This window comes from Polyodon spathula, chromosome 9, assembly GCF_017654505.1.
Source record: "Polyodon spathula isolate WHYD16114869_AA chromosome 9, ASM1765450v1, whole genome shotgun sequence".
Taxonomy (NCBI): Eukaryota; Metazoa; Chordata; class Actinopteri; order Acipenseriformes; family Polyodontidae; genus Polyodon; species Polyodon spathula.
The window spans coordinates 6,049,898-6,068,579 of record NC_054542.1 but is presented as its reverse complement, the minus strand read 5'-3'; the positions used below and the strand labels follow the sequence as shown (position 1 = coordinate 6,068,579).

The 18,682-nt window shown below is 38.0% G+C and overlaps 2 protein-coding genes across 2 annotated transcripts in view; both read right to left on the bottom strand.

Moving 5' to 3' along the window:
- Positions 1-8,346: 8,346 nt before the first annotated feature.
- On the bottom strand, positions 8,347-11,432 carry LOC121321254 (proteasome subunit alpha type-7-like; the record flags this gene model as incomplete). The annotated part of the gene is made up of 4 exons (XM_041260155.1): positions 8,347-8,692; positions 9,680-9,742; positions 9,848-9,967; positions 11,304-11,432. Coding segments are annotated over 4 exons (408 nt in total), but the record flags the coding sequence as incomplete, so codon positions are not given.
- Positions 11,433-16,334: 4,902 nt separating this feature from the next.
- Positions 16,335-18,682, bottom strand: part of LOC121321253 (proteasome subunit alpha type-7-like) — a 5,182-nt gene continuing 2,834 nt past the window's right edge. The window contains exons 2-4 of the mRNA XM_041260154.1: positions 17,833-17,990; positions 17,665-17,727; positions 16,335-16,680 (exon numbers count right to left, since the gene is read on the bottom strand). Coding sequence (XP_041116088.1) covers positions 16,585-16,680; positions 17,665-17,727; positions 17,833-17,990 — 317 coding nt within the window. The 3' untranslated portion in view covers positions 16,335-16,584. The remainder of the gene's footprint in view (positions 16,681-17,664; positions 17,728-17,832; positions 17,991-18,682) is intronic.

Below are 18,682 nucleotides of genomic sequence, written 5' to 3'. Positions count from 1 at the left end.
TTTGCATATCTTAATGTGTCTTTGGAGAATATGCGATTGACCGGTATTTAGCTTCAGAATCACACATTTTATTTTATTAAACAAAATGATACTACAGGGGTACTGAACAGACGTAAAATGAAACAAACTTCCAAGGGAAAGAAACCAAACGAAAGTCAGGCCCAGAACAAAAAGTATTTCCTGTCGGGGCAAGTTCAAATCGCACTACAACGATCTAGACAAGCCATCTCTATAAATTGTTTGCACTTTTTCACAGTTGGAATTTTAGACCCTAGTAGCCACGTTTTCTTTGTTTTGACTCCGCTAATAAAATAAATTATTGGATGGGAAAAATAACATGACAACGAACGTGCTGCATATATTGCCTTTATTAAAGCATGCCAGATGTCCTTGGGTAAACGAGTTTTGGGGCTGTTTCTAATCAATTTCCACATCTTTATAACTTGACAAAGCTTTGCCTTAACACCAATTTTTTTTTTCATGGATTGCAACGTGCAGTCAAATGTATGGGCAAAGTCAACTGCAGGGGGATGCTGCATGCTTGCTTTTAACAAATGACAGCACTCTGTTTTAGTTAGGAAGCAAGTATCACTATTTTTAGGCTTTTATAGTGCTGTGAAATATTGTCTACTTAGGTTTATTTCATGTTTAACAGGTCTGCGAAATCCTAATTTTACTCTGCAATTTACCCATGAAAAATATGTAAATTTGCCGCGATTTAAGTAAACCCCTAATTATAGGATTAGTGAAAAAACACAGGCGAAGTAAGCTTACCTGTGATGTACTTTACTATTTTAATTAAGCACCCTGTAACACAAAATAAATTGGTTGTTTGAATAATTTAAGAACAATCACACACTATAACAAATGCTTTCTTAATCCTAAAAAAGTTCAATACAAAAATTGTAGGACTTAAATGTCTTACCATATTTCCCTTGGTAGACATAGCCTATACACTTACATCAATTATACTACTGTAAATTAAGTATGCAACAATAATTAACCTAAAGAAAAATGTATAACAAACCTGTGAAATTATAATATAATCTAACAGCGGCATGCGAGTGGTCCCATGGGACCATTGCAGTGTAGGACAGTGAATGAAAACTGCTTGAGTGGTCCCAAGCCCATTATTATTAGATATAAAACACTTTCATTAATTATATCACTGTAAAGTAAGTATGAGACAATGAAACCATATTTAACCATAAAGAATAGGAATAATACAACTGTGAATGCAGTGAGTGGTCCGGACCACTGTGACGTCACAGCGCTGAGTGGTCCGGACCACTGTGACGTCACAGCGCAGGAGTGCACAACGTCCGGACCACTGTGACGTCACAGCGCTGAGTGGTCCGGACCACTGTGACGTCACAGCGCTGAGTGGTCCGGACCACTGTGACGTCACAGCGCTGAGTGGTCCGGACCACTGTGACGTCACATCGCTGAGTGGTCCGGACCACAGGCTACAGAATGCTACAACCCTTTCTAATTAAAGGAGTGCTAACCAATGTTTCATACTAGAAACAGGTAAACCTGGATAATTAATGTCCTTATCTCTTATTCACTTTTGCAACATTATTACTGTTTTCTTGTAATAGGGCTAATAAAAATGTAATTTTAAACTCTGTTGTGAACTCTTTTAATGTACTAATGGATGAAAACATGTTTAAACTTGATTTCTGTTAAGTCCAGTGTCGCAAGTAACGTTGAATCAGCTAGGCTGGTCAGTAAAACATTGAATCCTTTTGTATGGAGAACCTCAGTAGCTAAAGCTCATGGTTCATCAACTAATTCAGATTCAGTTGTATTGTGTCTGCCAACTGATGATGTCTGGCAGAACAGTAAATGGATACCAGAAAATATGAAAAACAGTAAGTTTTGGCCCACTACTGTATTCTGGATGAAAGGCATCCCTTCTAAAGTGTCTCCATGCGAGCAGAAAGAAGTGTATAGTAACAACGTGTACAGATCCAGAACTATTCTACATGGTGCAGAAGTAACCCTGACAAATAAATTAAAACATAATCCTCTTGTTAAATGTGCATGTAATATATGCCAAAGCAAGTCATCATTGACTGGGCCCAGACTTTGTCCGGCACGCAGTCATTTGGCTAAACACTGTAGAACCTTGTTTGAATGCAATGATTCTGTAGATGTTTCTTTCTCTCATTTAAATGTAAACCCAAAAAGATATTAAGCGGATTGAATGCATGAGTTGTGAAAGGTCACTTAGTAAAATGGGCACATCTGAGAAAATTAGAATGTCAGGAAGGTGTCCCTGCTAAGCATGTACAAGTGTCTTGTAGGTACAAAGTCAAGGCCATGGTGACTCACACCTGTGATGCAAGACGATGGATTCAAGGGGCTATTGTCGTGTTCGCTGAGCCAACCCGAGCGGAACCTGAGACCGAAGTGGAGTCCTGCTGGGAGCAAGCTGAAACCCTGGACATGGACTGGACGATTTAAAATGAAATGTATTAATGCAACAATATGTGTTATAATCCTTTGTATTGTCTGTATAATCTTTAGTTTGGAAAATTCTGTAAGTGTGTAATCAAAAGTAACGCATAATGCTGTTTTAATTCTTAATTGTGAAACTTACGTATTTTCTTTATATAAAATCATGCATTAGAAAACTGGTATAGTTTGATTCAAGTGGCCAGTTTTTAGGCAGTTTCTTATTAAGATGGGCTTGATTCCCAGAATTGAAAGCTAAGTTTCTGCAGCTCCCTTTTTAGCTTAAGAAAATGTTGTTAAATGTTGAAATGAGGTTTAATATGCTTGCTTTTTACTAAAAACATTTTGTGTGTGTAAGACCATATGCTTAACACTGTCTGTTATAATAATATACATTAAATTGTTTCTCATCAAGATAAGTTTAAATTTAAAATAGTTAGTAATCATGTGCCATAGGGAATAAACTGTCTAGTTTGACCGAGTTAAAAGATTATGCAACATAAAGAGATGTTGTTTGAAAAATAAAAACATTAAAACTACGAAGCTTAAACCAAATTATAAAAGTAATTTAAAACGTAGAGGATAGGCTTTTGACAAAACGGTTAACTTCCATGTGAACTTTCTTCCGTAACTTTCTGTGAGCCTGGGGTTTTTAGAGAAAATCCATGCCTGGTAAAGGAGGTGATAGTTGGACGCAGAGGCGAGAATTATTTTATCAAAAAGATATGAGCATCAACAGGTTAAAATTTAAGGAGGGAAATTATCTTCTCACCTAGACGAGGGGGTGGGAACATGCTCATCGCTGAAATAGCAGATGGTGTACCACGAGGGACCCGGTTGTAGCTGCCGTTGTGTGGTGCTGAAAAAACTCGGAGGTCGGCCCGTCGTTCCAGCGTGATTCATTGTCTGTTAAGCAATCTAGGACAGAGAATTTAGTCTTACACTTAAATAAAAAACGCAAATAGCTTATCCTGAGGAGAAACTCCTAATTAGAAAACATAAGATGGAAGTTCCTATATCTCGTTAGCACAGCTCTGTAGGAGAGAAGGAAAATTAATTGAAAAATAGGATGATATGAGCGGAATCATGTACTTAGGCACCAACTAACATACTCACCCCATCTAATATAACTGTTAGTGTTGCTATATTTTAAACAACATCAGCTAGTTCAACTCCCATTATCTCTTTGTCTCACATATAACAAATAAAGGAATAGCAAGGGTCCTGTGAACTGTGTTTCACCTAACTTTTTAGATAGAGGAGGGGTCGAGAAATGAGTGAGTGAGATCATGGTCAAGTGTTTGGAACAGGTGTTATATCTTGGAAAGTTATTGGCATCTGGCTCTAAATTTTTAGGCTGATGTGTGCCAAGGAAAGATAAGAAGTGTCTAAACAAACTAACAATTGGATTTGATAAAGTCTCCATGTATTTCAAAGGAGACAAAAACCTATAAAACCTCATGTATTTTACAATGAGGCACCACAATCAAGACTCAGCTTGGCAGAGTGACGTGGTCCATCATTTGTAGGTCTCCACAAGACAATTCTGATTCCTTTGTTCACGCTACTTTTCCTTATAATAGGAGGTAAGCATATTACTAACATTATTATATGTCTTACATGTATTGGTTGTATTGCTATAGGGTATTGCAACTATGTTTTAGTTTTTGAGAGTGTTATATTGAATGAACTGAAATATAGAAGTGGGTGCTTTTTTAGACCGCGTGTATAGCTGGCCCGGTGGCTACACAAATACATATAAGTGTATTAGGTCATTAGCGTGTGTATAGCTGGCCCGGTGGCTACACTGATGCACGGAGATGTATCATGCCAATTGAAGTATTAATGCTGAACTTGCAACTAACTTAGAAATGCTAATTGTTATTGCACGTTTATGGATTTTGGTGGTATGCGCAAACTACCTTTCCAATATTAAAAGCATTTTAATAAAGCGAAAGAGCATTGCTCTGATTCGTAAAACTTAAAATAACTGAGTCTTGAGTGTCTTTGTTTTCGATTAAATGAAGGTTATATGAACATACTTACAGCTCGTCCAGTGCTCGAACATAAACCGCTAGGAGTTTATAACATCTCTGTCCTCCTAACGTCTCCCCTGAGTTAAGAGTGTTTGCAGAGTAAATAAAAAAGAGTACGTGAAAATCTGTGAACGCAGCAGACGTGACACCAGGCTTGGTTGTTAGTAGCAAATTGTCTTTCCATATCGCTTAGCGTATCCATAAGTCTCCATGCACACACAAGTAAATCTTGTTGTCTGTTTGAGGCACAATTAGCTACTTTTTGGTAATGTCTAATATTGACCTGACAATAATAGTTTTAAGAGTAATCAAACAATGCTGCAGTCTTTAGTTTTACAACCTTAATCCTAGCCCTAATAACATATATTACCAGGCAAATAACAGAAATGGTTAACAGGGCAGTAGGCAGCCATAAAAAATCACCAAGGCACTTGCTCATACATTGCGGCTAAGCAACGTGTAAGATATAGCAAGGAATCAATACTTTTTAGAGTTTAACTGAGGCCCATGCCTTGGGTGCCTCATGGCTGGCTACTGCCTTGGTTAACATGTATTTTTCACAGCTATGTTCATGCAGTTTTACCAAGTTCATAACTAATTCCACATTTCCAAAATGTCACATTAAACGGTATGTTCCTGCTCTCTGATGCAATTTCCTCCCAGCCCGAATTTAAACTTTAGAATTCAGGCAAGCACAAGGAGTGAAATCGGAGCAGATAATTGAATTTGGAGCCATCTCGAGTAATTTAAAAACATGGAAATGGATGTGGGGGGCCCAGAACTAATTTATTTTAATGTTTTGGTTTTTGATCTGACTTGCGAAACCTGCACGCTTTAGTTATATACAAAGGGGCTCTAACCAACCCTGGTCCTGAAAAAAGGCCCCTATCACGTCGGTATTGATATACAGTAGGGGTAGGTGTCTTTAAGTCATCAGTGGCGAAAGATATGGAACATGTGCTAATATTAACTAATTAAGCCAATAAACGGTTCAATTAAATAACTCAGAGATTGGTTGAAACAAAAAACAGCAGCCACAGTAGCTCTCCAGGACCAGGGTTAAAGACCCCTGATCTACAATGAACCAACAATAACAATCAACTATTTTGTTACAGACTTTCAACAAGTCTGGCATAAAATTTTTTTGATGTTAATTAAACTTTGGTAAAATAAAAACAACACGAAACAGGCTTAATATAAAAAAGAACAGTAAAACAGGTGGAGGTTTACTACATTGTAACAGATGCAGTTTTACAGTGCCTGAGGGGTTTTCTCGCTCGCAGAGACCAAATCTAGGTTTTTTTTAAATCCTTGCATGGAAATTTTCCGGAAAATTGGCTTCATCACTGCCATTCTCATATCCACTTTGACATCTGACATATTATTTCCCTTGTCCAGTGCTTCTTTCCCTGTTCTGCACAAAATTTGACTGTAATACTGTCTGCAGCAAATGCACGTCTTGACGTTTAACACACAAGTGTTTTCTGCCCACGTGATAACTCGGGTAGCTAGGAAAAGCATAGAAACGCCTCCTTTTTCACCAATTCGAGTTCTGGGAGAATTCAAACAAATTTGAGCACACTCGAGTTGGCTGTCCACAGAAACAAGGTATAACATCAACATTTTTGTCTTTTTTATTTTGGACTATAGTGATTTGTAGTGTCTTACTAATAAGAATGTGTGGTTTGTTCATTGATATGTAGAGTGAAAAAAAAACTACCAAATGTTGAGAACTTGCATAAAGCTAAATACCACAAACCTTTTGATTTTAACAATCAACCAAGATTGAGAATATCAGACACAATATGTGTGACAATACTTTAACTAGGTTTGATCAAAACAATGCGGTTTGTGCTAAACAATGCGTGAGATATATCATATATATAATATATAAATCATCTATATATAATTTTATCTATATATAATATATTATAATATATAATATATATAAATATAAATATATATAGGGGCTTGCCAAAAAAAAAGGGTTTTGATCCACACCTGGCATTTTTCCTATTTTGTTGCCTTACAACCTGGAATTAAAATTGATTTTTATTTGGATTTCATGTAATGGACATACACAAAATAGTCCAAATTGGTGAAGTGAAATGAAAAAAATAACTTGTTTCAAAAAATTCTGAAAAAATAAATAACAGAAAAGTGGTGCGTGCATATGTATTCACCCCCTTTGCTATTAAGCCTCTAAATAAGATCTGGTGCAACCAATTACCTTCAGAAGTCACATAATTTAGTTAAATAAAGTCCACCTGTGTGCAATCTAAGTGTCACATGATCTCAGTATATATACACCTGTTCTGAAAGGCCCCAGAGTCTGCAACACCACTAAGCAAGGGGCACCACGAAGACCAAGGAGCTCTCCAAACAGGTCAGGGACAAAGTTGTGGAGAAGTACAGATCAGGGTTGGGTTATAAAAAAATATTCGAAACTTTGAACATCCCACGGAGCACCATTAAAGCCATTATTAAAAAATGGAAAGAATATGGCACCACAACAAACCTGGCAAGAGAGGGCTGCCCACTAAAACTCACAGACCAGGCAAGGAGGGCATTAATCAGAGAGGCAACAAAGAGACCAAAGATAACCCTGAAGGAGCTGCAAAGCTCCACAGCGGAGATTGGAGTATCTGTCCATAGGACCACTTTAAGCTGTACACTCCACAGAGCTGGGCTTTACAGAAGAGTGGCCAGAAAAAAGCCATTGCTTAAAGAAAAAAATAAGCAAACACATTTGGTGTTCGCCAAAAGGCATGTGGGAGACTCCCCAAACATATGGAAGAAGGTACTCTGGTCAGATGAGACTAAAATTGAGCTTTTTGGCCATCAAGGAAAACGTTATGTCTGGCACAAACCCAACAACTCATCACCCCGAGAACACCATGTTTTTTATCGGAAGGGACTGGGAAACTGGTCAGAATTGAAGGAATGATGGATGGCGCTAAATACAGGGAAATTCTTGAGGGAAACCTGTTTCAGTCTTCCAGAGATTTGAGACTGGGACGGAGGTTCACCTTCCAGCAGGACAATGACCCTAAGCATACTGCTAAAGCAACACTCGAGTGGTTTAAGGGGAAACATTTAAATGTCTTGGAATGGCCTAGTCAAAGCCCAGACCTCAATCCAATTGAGAATCTGTGGTATGACTTAAAGATTGCTGTACACCAGCGGAACCCATCCAACTTGAAGGAGCTGGAGCAGTTTTGCCTTGAAGAATGGGCAAAAATCCCAGTGTCTAGATGTGCCAAGCTCATAGATACATACCCCAAGAGACTTGCAGCTGTAATTGCTGCAAAAGGTGCCTCTACAAAGTATTGACTTTGGGGGGGTTAATACTTATGCACGCTCAAGTTTTTTATGTTTTTTTGTCTTATTTCTTGTTTGTTTCACAATAAAAATATTTTGCATCTTCAAAGTGGTAGGCATGTTGTGTAAATCAAATGATACAAACCCCCAAAAAATCCATTTTAATTCCAGGTTGTAAGGCAACAAAATAGGAAAAATGCCAAGGGGGGGGAGGGTCATACTTTCGCAAGCCACTAATAATATATAATATATATATAATAAATATGCGCAAAAGACTAATACAGTGACGTATGTCACTTTGGAGCTAACCTTGTCATTGTAACAGAGCTATACTGTTAGTTGATGGCTCTGTACTTTGTGCAACTTAACCCAAGAAGAAACATTTTGGACAAGTTTCTGAATGTCTAAAAATGCTACAATCTAACTAGTAGAAAATGTGTTATTTTGTGATTGGTTTCAGCCATTTATTCTTTTACCTATATGTTCCATGTTTATTTATAACAGAAAACACAATTGATTCGATCTACAATACTTTCATCAGACAAGTCTTTATTCAGTTTTTTTATGCCTTTACAAATCTGAATGACATTTGTTTTAGAGTTCAAAAATGATTTAATTCAACTGTAACAGAAAGGTTTAATGGGGACACAAAGCACACCAGCCAAGAGGCCAGTATTAAAGTAGTTGACCTGTTGTAGCTTATATAACAGAATATGACACTAACTGCTTTCAGTAACACATGTAAACAATGTTCAGTTCGGAATTCGTCCTTAAAATAATTAGGTGGTTTTCTTCTGCTTCTTCTTCTCTGCTTCTTCTTCCTTTTCCTTCTCTATTTCTGCAACTAGTGTTTCTATTTCCTTGGATTCCAGAATCTGGAGATAAAAAAAAGAAGCTGTGTTAGGATGACATGACACCATATTTGTATGTGAAAATATACAGTAGTGGAGATGTTTACAGCTACTCTATGTGCAGTCTGTCTTACAGCTTAAAGAAAAAACAAAAAGTATCCAGTGGTTCCAAAGCATATTTGGTTAAAATATACACTTTTCTATCACACCTGCAAGGACCTGGGTTTTATTGGGAGTCACAATGTAAGGAGACTGTATTTTATTACACACCAGTAATGGAACCTGATTAAATAAAGCTGTGTACCACATTTGAAGACCCAAGCTCAAAGTCTGTAGTGTGGATGATTGATATGGGAAGAGGTTAAAACAATGGTAGCGAGAAACATTTTTGGTATTCATTTTTGAGATGTGAACATGCTTTTCTGGAAATATGGAAACCTAGGCAGTACTTGGCTTCATGCAGCATAAACCGACTTCAAGGCAAAGTCATTCAAGACTATATAAGAGAAAGTTCATGGGGGTTGCAAGCGCAACTTTTTTTTTTGTTTTTTTTTTTTTTTTTAAATTCGCCAGAAATACAAGGGTGGATTTCATTTAAGTTTTTTTTTTTTTGTATATTCTAGGGTTCTAAATTATTATGACTCAAAAGTAAGTGATTAAGCTTGGAAAATCATGTTGCTTCAAACTTGATTCTTCTTTTTAGTTACTTAACAGATGCTTTTATCCAAAGCGACATGCACAGTTCACCCTCTAGTCTCTGTATCAGTCACTTACAATAGGACCTCAGTGTCATGTCTCATCCGAAGGACGGAGCACTAGTAGGTTAAGTGACTTGCACAGTGTAACAATTACGGAGACAGGATTTTAACCGGGAACCTCCTGGTATAAGCCCTTTTCTTTAACCACTGCACCACCAAGCTTTGCAAATGCCATTACTATTGTAATGGACAGTGGTCTAGATACTGAACTCTGTTCCTCAGGTCTTCAGTAGGAACCACATCACTCGTATACCTTAAGGGGTTGATTCCTTCCGATGATAGCAAGTTCAATATTCTTCCCACCAGACTGTACAACCTGCAGAACAAATTTCATGTTGTTAAAGACATGTACAAGCAAGTGTTCACGCTTTCTTCAAACAAAACGACTCAAAAATAGCATACAACAAAAAGGTTCACTTACTTCTAGCAAAGCTTTAATTGCCAGCTTCATGGCTTCTTTGTCAGTTGCAATTGCTTCCTCAGTGTAGTTCTTTTCTAGAAATTCTCGCACAGTCTTTGCACTGCGACCAATTGCATTTGCCTGTCCACAAAAGAAACAGAAACAGGTTTTGAAATAAGCTTCTTATATTTCATTCAGGCTTATCTTACTGCATGTGGGTTGCAGTTTGTACCCAATTGTGCAGTTTAGAGGGATAGATGCATTAAACAGCAGATACTTCCATTTGATCACACAAAAAGACTACACAGTGAGGCAGTGCACAAAAGTTTTCTTATTCAGCACACAATTAACCCTCTGCAGTCCTATGTCAGGCCAGGTCCGACATTACAATTTTCCCCTTCCAGTCCGATGTCGGATCCTGTCCAACATCATCAAAAAGACGTAAAGCACAGGTCTCTAGTTATTTTTTCTCTGGAAAAAGCCGCGAAAACCTTTCAATGGCCTGACAGAAGTAGAAAAAAAAAAATGGGGCCTATCCAATAGCCTCATGCACCACAGAGATAACACTGACATAAACAAAGGAGGTAGCTGCTTTTGCATCCAGCGCTCAAAGAATATCACAGACATTTGCAGAGTTTTTTGAGATGTTATAGTAATAAAATAATGACTTGGATTGCATTATTGAGGAGTTTAGCGATAAGACAAGTGATGAGGAGAGGATGCAGTACCGAGTGAACTTTTGCGATTCGGTGCCTTTTAAACCTGTTTTACTCTGAAAAAAATATATATTTTAAAACAGTGCGTGTGAAAATAAATTGGACCTGACGTGCCTGACAAGTGTTCTGAATAAATGGACCACTAAGGGTTAAACACTTCTACTTACATCTGCAGTAGGACCTTTTATAAGTAAAACAAGTGCAACAATGAGGAAATAAAATTGAATATTGTTCCATGCTCTCCCTTCAGTTAGAATGCTTATTTAACCACTCTCACCAAGACCTGGAAATACAAACACAAAACTACACTGTCCACAAAAACTGTATAACCCTGAACATATAAATAGTGAGATATGAGACTGACACTGTGGCAGGGGCAGCTTTACCAAAAAAATACCAATGGGTTGATTTCTCATTTAGCGAACCCACGTTCGAACTTTGAATCAGAATGTTTGCATTCGAACATGAAGACAATATCTCAGTTAGGGCATGACCTCAAAATGGCAGCCATCTTAGGTAACCAATCAAACTGGAGCACTGTTAGATCTTGCCCGTTGAGTTTCCACAATCGAAAATATGAAGTTGCCAGCTTATATGCTTCATGAGATATTAACTCATACAGGTCACCAGTACAGAGAAGCTTAAACATAAGGTTTATTTGTTAGACAAGTGATGTTGAAGTGCTGGAAAACACCCAAAGCAATGATTTTGCATGTGTCCTATGTGAAACAATATTGTGTACAGAAGAGGCAGTCACCTACCTTCCAAGCATGATATGTGCCAGAAGGGTCTGTTTGATATAACCTTGGAGTGCCATCATAGTCAAAGCCCACAATCAAGGCAGAGATTCCAAATGGTCTACGTCCATTGCTCTGAGTGTAGCGCTTAAAAGGAAAAAAAAAAAAGGTGTATCGCATCTTTTTTCACACACACACATACATACATGTATGATGTATGTATGTATGTATGTATATACACACACACGTCTCCTCCAGTGAGAAATCCCATCAAAGGAGAAATTAAGACAGCAACTCCTGTTTCAATTAAGTCCAAAGCCCCAAGGAATTCTCAATAAAAGCAAGTTTATTTAAACATATTTAAAAACGTGGCTTACACGTTTCAACCCACAGGTCTTCCTCGGAGCACAATAGATGCAAGGAAGGAGCCACCTCCCTCTAAACAGCATGAATAAGTCATAAATATCAGGTGGTCAGTCACTCACACATTACAAATCAGCACTAACATTTGTGGGGATAGCAATCAATTAACACAAAACATTTTACAGCTATCACAGAATTCAGTTATTCTTACAAACTGTGCCCAAGTACATCAAATTGCATTCCAAAATGACTATCATTTGGAACAGAGATGTCCAGTGCGCCTCTCAAAAAAAGCAATCAGTTAATCTATTGCTGCAATCAAGTTATTCATTTAAAAAATGTACAATTATTACTATCTATACTTGATACAATTTAAATTCAGAAATATAAAACTCAGTTGCACATTAACACATTATCCATAAGATGATTACTAATTTAGCGTTTTTCTGTGGATTTAGGCAGCCTCATTTGCTTCTGTCCATATAATCCCAGACAGACTCTATGATGTTGAGATCAGGGCTCTGTGGGGGCCATACCATCACTTCCAGGACTCCTTGTTCTTCTTTACGCTGAAGATAGTTCTTAATGACTTTCGCTGTATGTTTGGGGTCGTTGTCATGCTGCAGAATAAATTTGGGGCCAATCAGATGCCTCCCTGATGGTATTGCATGATGGATAAGTATCTGCCTGTACTTCTCAGCATTGAGGAGACCATTAATTCTGACCAAATCCCCAACTCCATTTGCAGAAATGCAGCCCCAAACTTGCAAGGAACCTCCACCATGCTTCACTGTTGCCTGCAGACACTCATTCGTGTACCACTCTTCAGCCCTTCGGTTAATAAACTGCCTTCTGCTACAGCCAAATATTTCAAAGTTTGACTCATCAGCCCAGAGCACCTGCTGCCATTTTTCTGCACCCTATTTCCTGTGTTTTCATGCATAGTTGAGTCGCTTGGCCTTGTTTCCACGTCGGAGGTATGGCTTTTTGGCCGTAAGTCTTCCATGAAGGCCACTTCTGACCAGACTTCTCTGGACAGTAGATGGGTGTACCAGGGTCCCACTGTTTTCTGCCAATTCTGAGCTGATGGCATTGCTGGACATCTTCCGATTGCGAAGGGAAGTAAGCATGATGTGTCTTTCATCTGCTGCAATAAGTTTCCTTGGCCGACCACTGCTGTCTACGGTCCTCAACGTTGCTCGTTTCTTTGTGTTTCTTCAAAAGAGCTTGGACAGCACATCTGGAAACCCCTGTCTGCCTTGAAATTTCTGCCTGGGAGAGACCTTGCTGATGCAGTATAACTACCTTGTGTCTTGTTGCTGTGCTCAGTCTTGCCATGGTGTATGACTTTTGACAGTAAACAACTGTCTTCAGCAACCTCACCTTGTTAGCTGAGTTTGGCTGTTCCTCACCCAGTTGTACGTCCAGGTAATGGTTTACCAAGTATCATGATAATAATTCCACATTTCCAAAATGTCACATTAAACGGTATGTTCCTGCTCTCTGATGCAATTTCCTCCCAGCCCGAATTTAAACTTTAGAATTCAGGCAAGCACAAGGAGTGAAATCGGAGCAGATAATTGAATTTGGAGCCATCTCGAGTAATTTAAAAACATGGAAATGGAGGTGTGGGGGCAGAACTAATTTATTTTAATGTTTTGTTTTGATCATGGACTTTGCGACACCTGCACGGTCTTTAGTACTATCTACAACAGGGGTCTCCAACCCTGGTCCTGAAAAGCCCCTATCCAGTAGGTTATATACAGTAGGTGTCTTTACATCATCAATGGCTAAAGATCTGGAACACATGTTAATCTTGACTAATTAATCCAATAATTGGTTCAATTAAGTAACTGAGAGATTGGTTGAAACAAAAAAAACAGCAGTCACAGTAGCTCTCCAGGACCAGGGTTAAAGACCCCTGATCTACAATGAACCAACAATAACAATCAACTATTTTGTTACAGACTTTCAACAAGTCTGGCATAAACAATTTTTTGATGTTAATTAAACCTCATTTACATTTTGTTGTGCTTTGTCCGCAATAATATGTGTCTTGTCATGTTTCACCTCAATGAGTGTCATTGCTACGTAAATGTGACGGACTACCAAAGAGACTGAGCGTTTATGGTTTTAGCATCTAAAAAATTTAGGAACGTTTTAAATCCTTTAATGGAAATTTCCGGGAAATTGGCTTCATCACTGCCACTCTCATATTCACTTTGACATCTGACATATTATTTCCCTTGTCCAGTGCTTCTTTCCCTGTTCTGCACAAAATTTGACTGTAATACTGTCTGCAGCAAATGCACGTCTTGACGTTTAACACACAAGTGTTTTCTGCCCACGTGATAACTCGGGTAGCTAGGAAAAGCATAGAAACGCCTCCTTTTTCACCAATTCGAGTTCTGGGAGAATTCAAACAAATTTGAGCACACTCGAGTTGGCTGTCCACAGAAACAAGGTATAACATCAACATTTTTGTCTTTTTTATTTTGGACTATAGTGATTTGTAGTGTCTTACTAATAAGAATGTGTGGTTTGTTCATTGATATGTAGAGTGAAAAAAAAACTACCAAATGTTGAGAACTTGCATAAAGCTAAATACCACAAACCTTTTGATTTTAACAATCAACCAAGATTGAGAATATCAGACACAATATGTGTGACAATACTTTAACTAGGTTTGATCAAAACAATGCGGTTTTGTGCCAAACACGATATTCGTATATATATATACGTATATATATATATATATATATATATATATATAATATATATATATATATATATATATATATATATATATATATATATAATATAAATATATATAGTGGCTTGCAAAAGTATTGACACCCCTTGGCATTTTTCCTATTTTGTTGCCTTACAACCTGGAATTAAAATGGATTTTTATTTGGATTTCATGTAATGGACATACACAAAATAGTCCAAATTGGTGAAGTGAAATGAAAAAAATAACTTGTTTCAAAAAATTCTAAAAAATAAATAACGGAAAAGTGGTGCGTGCATATGTATTCACCCCCTTTGCTATTAAGCCTCTAAATAAGATCTGGTGCAACCAATTACCTTCAGAAGTCACATAATTAGTTAAATAAAGTCCACCTGTGTGCAATCTAAGTGTCACATGATCTCAGTATATATACACCTGTTCTGAAAGGCCCCAGAGTCTGCAACACCACTAAGCAAGGGGCACCACGAAGACCAAGGAGCTCTCCAAACAGGTCAGGGACAAAGTTGTGGAGAAGTACAGATCAGGGTTGGGTTATAAAAAAATATTTGAAACTTTGAACATCCCACGGAGCACCATTAAAGCCATTATTAAAAAATGGAAAGAATATGGCACCACAACAAACCTGGCAAGAGAGGGCTGCCCACCAAAACTCACGGACCAGGCAAGGAGGGCATTAATCAGAGAGGCAACAAAGAGACCAAAGATAACCCTGAAGGAGCTGCAAAGCTCCACAGCGGAGATTGGAGTATCTGTCCATAGGACCACTTTAAGCCGTGCACTCCACAGAGCTGGGCTTTACAGAAGAGTGGCGAGAAAAAAGCCATTGCTTAAAGAAAAAAAATAAGCAAACACATTTGGTGTTCGCCAAAAGGCATGTGGGAGACTCCCCAAACATATGGAAGAAGGTACTCTGGTCAGATGAGACTAAAATTGAGCTTTTTGGCCATCAAGGAAAACGTTATGTCTGGCACAAACCCAACAACTCTCATCACCCCGAGAACACCATGTTTTTTATCGGAAGGGACTGGGAAACTGGTCAGAATTGAAGGAATGATGGATGGCGCTAAATACAGGGAAATTCTTGAGGGAAACCTGTTTCAGTCTTCCAGAGATTTGAGACTGGGACGGAGGTTCACCTTCCAGCAGGACAATGACCCTAAGCATACTGCTAAAGCAACACTCGAGTGGTTTAAGGGGAAACATTTAAATGTCTTGGAATGGCCTAGTCAAAGCCCAGACCTCAATCCAATTGAGAATCTGTGGTATGACTTAAAGATTGCTGTACACCAGCGGAACCCATCCAACTTGAAGGAGCTGGAGCAGTTTTGCCTTGAAGAATGGGCAAAAATCCCAGTGTCTAGATGTGCCAAGCTCATAGATACATACCCCAAGAGACTTGCAGCTGTAATTGCTGCAAAAGGTGGCTCTACAAATTATTGACTTTGGGGGGGTGAATACTTATGCACGCTCAAGTTTTCTGTTTTTTTGTCTTATTTCTTGTTTGTTTCACAATAAAAAATATTTTGCATCTTCAAAGTGGTAGGCATGTTGTGTAAATCAAATGATACAAACCCCCAAAAAATCTATTTTAATTCCAGGTTGTAAGGCAACAAAAATAGGAAAAATGCCAAGGGGGGGGAGGGTCAATACTTTCGCAAGCCACTAATATATATATATATATATATATATATATGACTGCATACAGTGTGAAACAAAATTGCTTGTCATTGTAACAGAGCTATACTGTTAGTTGATGGCTCTGTACTTTGTGCAACTTAACCCAAGAAGAAACATTTTGGACAAGTTTCTGAATGTCTAAAAATGCTACAATCTAACTAGTAGAAAATGTGTTATTTTGTGATTGGTTTCAGCCATTTATTCTTTTACCTATATGTTCCATGTTTATTTATAACAGAAAACACAATTGATTCGATCTACAATACTTTCATCAGACAAGTCTTTATTCAGTTTTTTTATGCCTTTACAAATCTGAATGACATTTGTTTTAGAGTTCAAAAATGATTTAATTCAACTGTAACAGAAAGGTTTAATGGGGACACAAAGCACACCAGCCAAGAGGCCAGTATTAAAGTAGTTGACCTGTTGTAGCTTATATAACAGAATATGACACTAACTGCTTTCAGTAACACATGTAAACAATGTTCAGTTCGGAATTCGTCCTTAAAATAATTAGGTGGTTTTCTTCTGCTTCTTCTTCTCTGCTTCTTCTTCCTTTTCCTTCTCTATTTCTGCAACTAGTGTTTCTATTTCCTTGGATTCCAGAATCTGGAGATAAAAAAAAGAAGCTGTGTTAGGATGACATGACACCATATTTGTATGTGAAAATATACAGTAGTGGAGATGTTTACAGCTACTCTATGTGCAGTCTGTCTTACAGCTTAAAGAAAAAACAAAAAGTATCCAGTGGTTCCAAAGCATATTTGGTTAAAATATACACTTTTCTATCACACCTGCAAGGACCTGGGTTTTATTGGGAGTCACAATGTAAGGAGACTGTATTTTATTACACACCAGTAATGGAACCTGATTAAATAAAGCTGTGTACCACATTTGAAGACCCAAGCTCAAAGTCTGTAGTGTGGATGATTGATATGGGAAGAGGTTAAAACAATGGTAGCGAGAAACATTTTTGGTATTCATTTTTGAGATGTGAACATGCTTTTCTGGAAATATGGAAACCTAGGCAGTACTTGGCTTCATGCAGCATAAACCGACTTCAAGGCAAAGTCATTCAAGACTATATAAGAATGTTCATGGGGTGCAAGCCAACTTTTTTTTTTGTTTGTTTTTTTTTTTTTTTAAATTCGCCAGAAATACAAGGGTGGATTTCATTTAAGTTTTTTTTTTTTTGTATATTCTAGGGTTCTAAATTATTATGACTCAAAAGTAAGTGATTAAGCTTGGAAAATCATGTTGCTTCAAACTTGATTCTTCTTTTTAGTTACTTAACAGATGCTTTTATCCAAAGCGACATGCACAGTTCACCCTCTAGTCTCTGTATCAGTCACTTACAATAGGACCTCAGTGTCATGTCTCATCCGAAGGACGGAGCACTAGTAGGTTAAGTGACTTGCACAGTGTAACAATTACGGAGACAGGATTTTAACCGGGAACCTCCTGGTATAAGCCCTTTTCTTTAACCACTGCACCACCAAGCTTTGCAAATGCCATTACTATTGTAATGGACAGTGGTCTAGATACTGAACTCTGTTCCTCAGGTCTTCAGTAGGAACCACATCACTCGTATACCTTAAGGGGTTGATTCCTTCCGATGATAGCAAGTTCAATATTCTTCCCACCAGACTGTACAACCTGCAGAACAAATTTCATGTTGTTAAAGACATGTACAAGCAAGTGTTCACGCTTTCTTCAAACAAAACGACTCAAAAATAGCATACAACAAAAAGGTTCACTTACTTCTAGCAAAGCTTTAATTGCCAGCTTCATGGCTTCTTTGTCAGTTGCAATTGCTTCCTCAGTGTAGTTCTTTTCTAGAAATTCTCGCACAGTCTTTGCACTGCGACCAATTGCATTTGCCTGTCCACAAAAGAAACAGAAACAGGTTTTGAAATAAGCTTCTTATATTTCATTCAGGCTTATCTTACTGCATGTGGGTTGCAGTTTGTACCCAATTGTGCAGTTTAGAGGGATAGATGCATTAAACAGCAGATACTTCCATTTGATCACACAAAAAGACTACACAGTGAGGCAGTGCACAAAAGTTTTCTTATTCAGCACACAATTAACCCTCTGCGGTCCTATGTCAGGCCAGGTCCGACATTTTTCCCCTTTCAGTCCGATGTCGCATCCTGTCCATATCATCAAAAAGACGTAAAGCACAGGTCTCTAGTTATTTTTTCTCTGGAAAAAGCAGAGAAAACCTTTCAATGGCCTGACAGAAGTAGAAAAAAAAAAATGGGGCCTATCCAATAGCCTCATGCACCACATAGATAACACAGACATAAACAAAGGAGACAGCTGCTTCCACATCCAGCACTCAAAGAATATCACAGACATTTGCAGAGCTTTTTGAGATGTTATAGTAATAAAATAATTACTTGGATTGCATTATTGAGGAGTTTAGCGATAAGACAAGTGATGAGGAGAGGATGCAGTACCGAGTGAACTTTTGCGATTCGGTGCCTTTTAAACCTGTTTTACTCTGAAAAATATATATTTTAAACAGTGCGTGTGAAAATAAATTGGACCTGACGTGCTGACAAGCTGTTGAATAAATGGACCACTAAGGGTTAAACACTTCTACTTA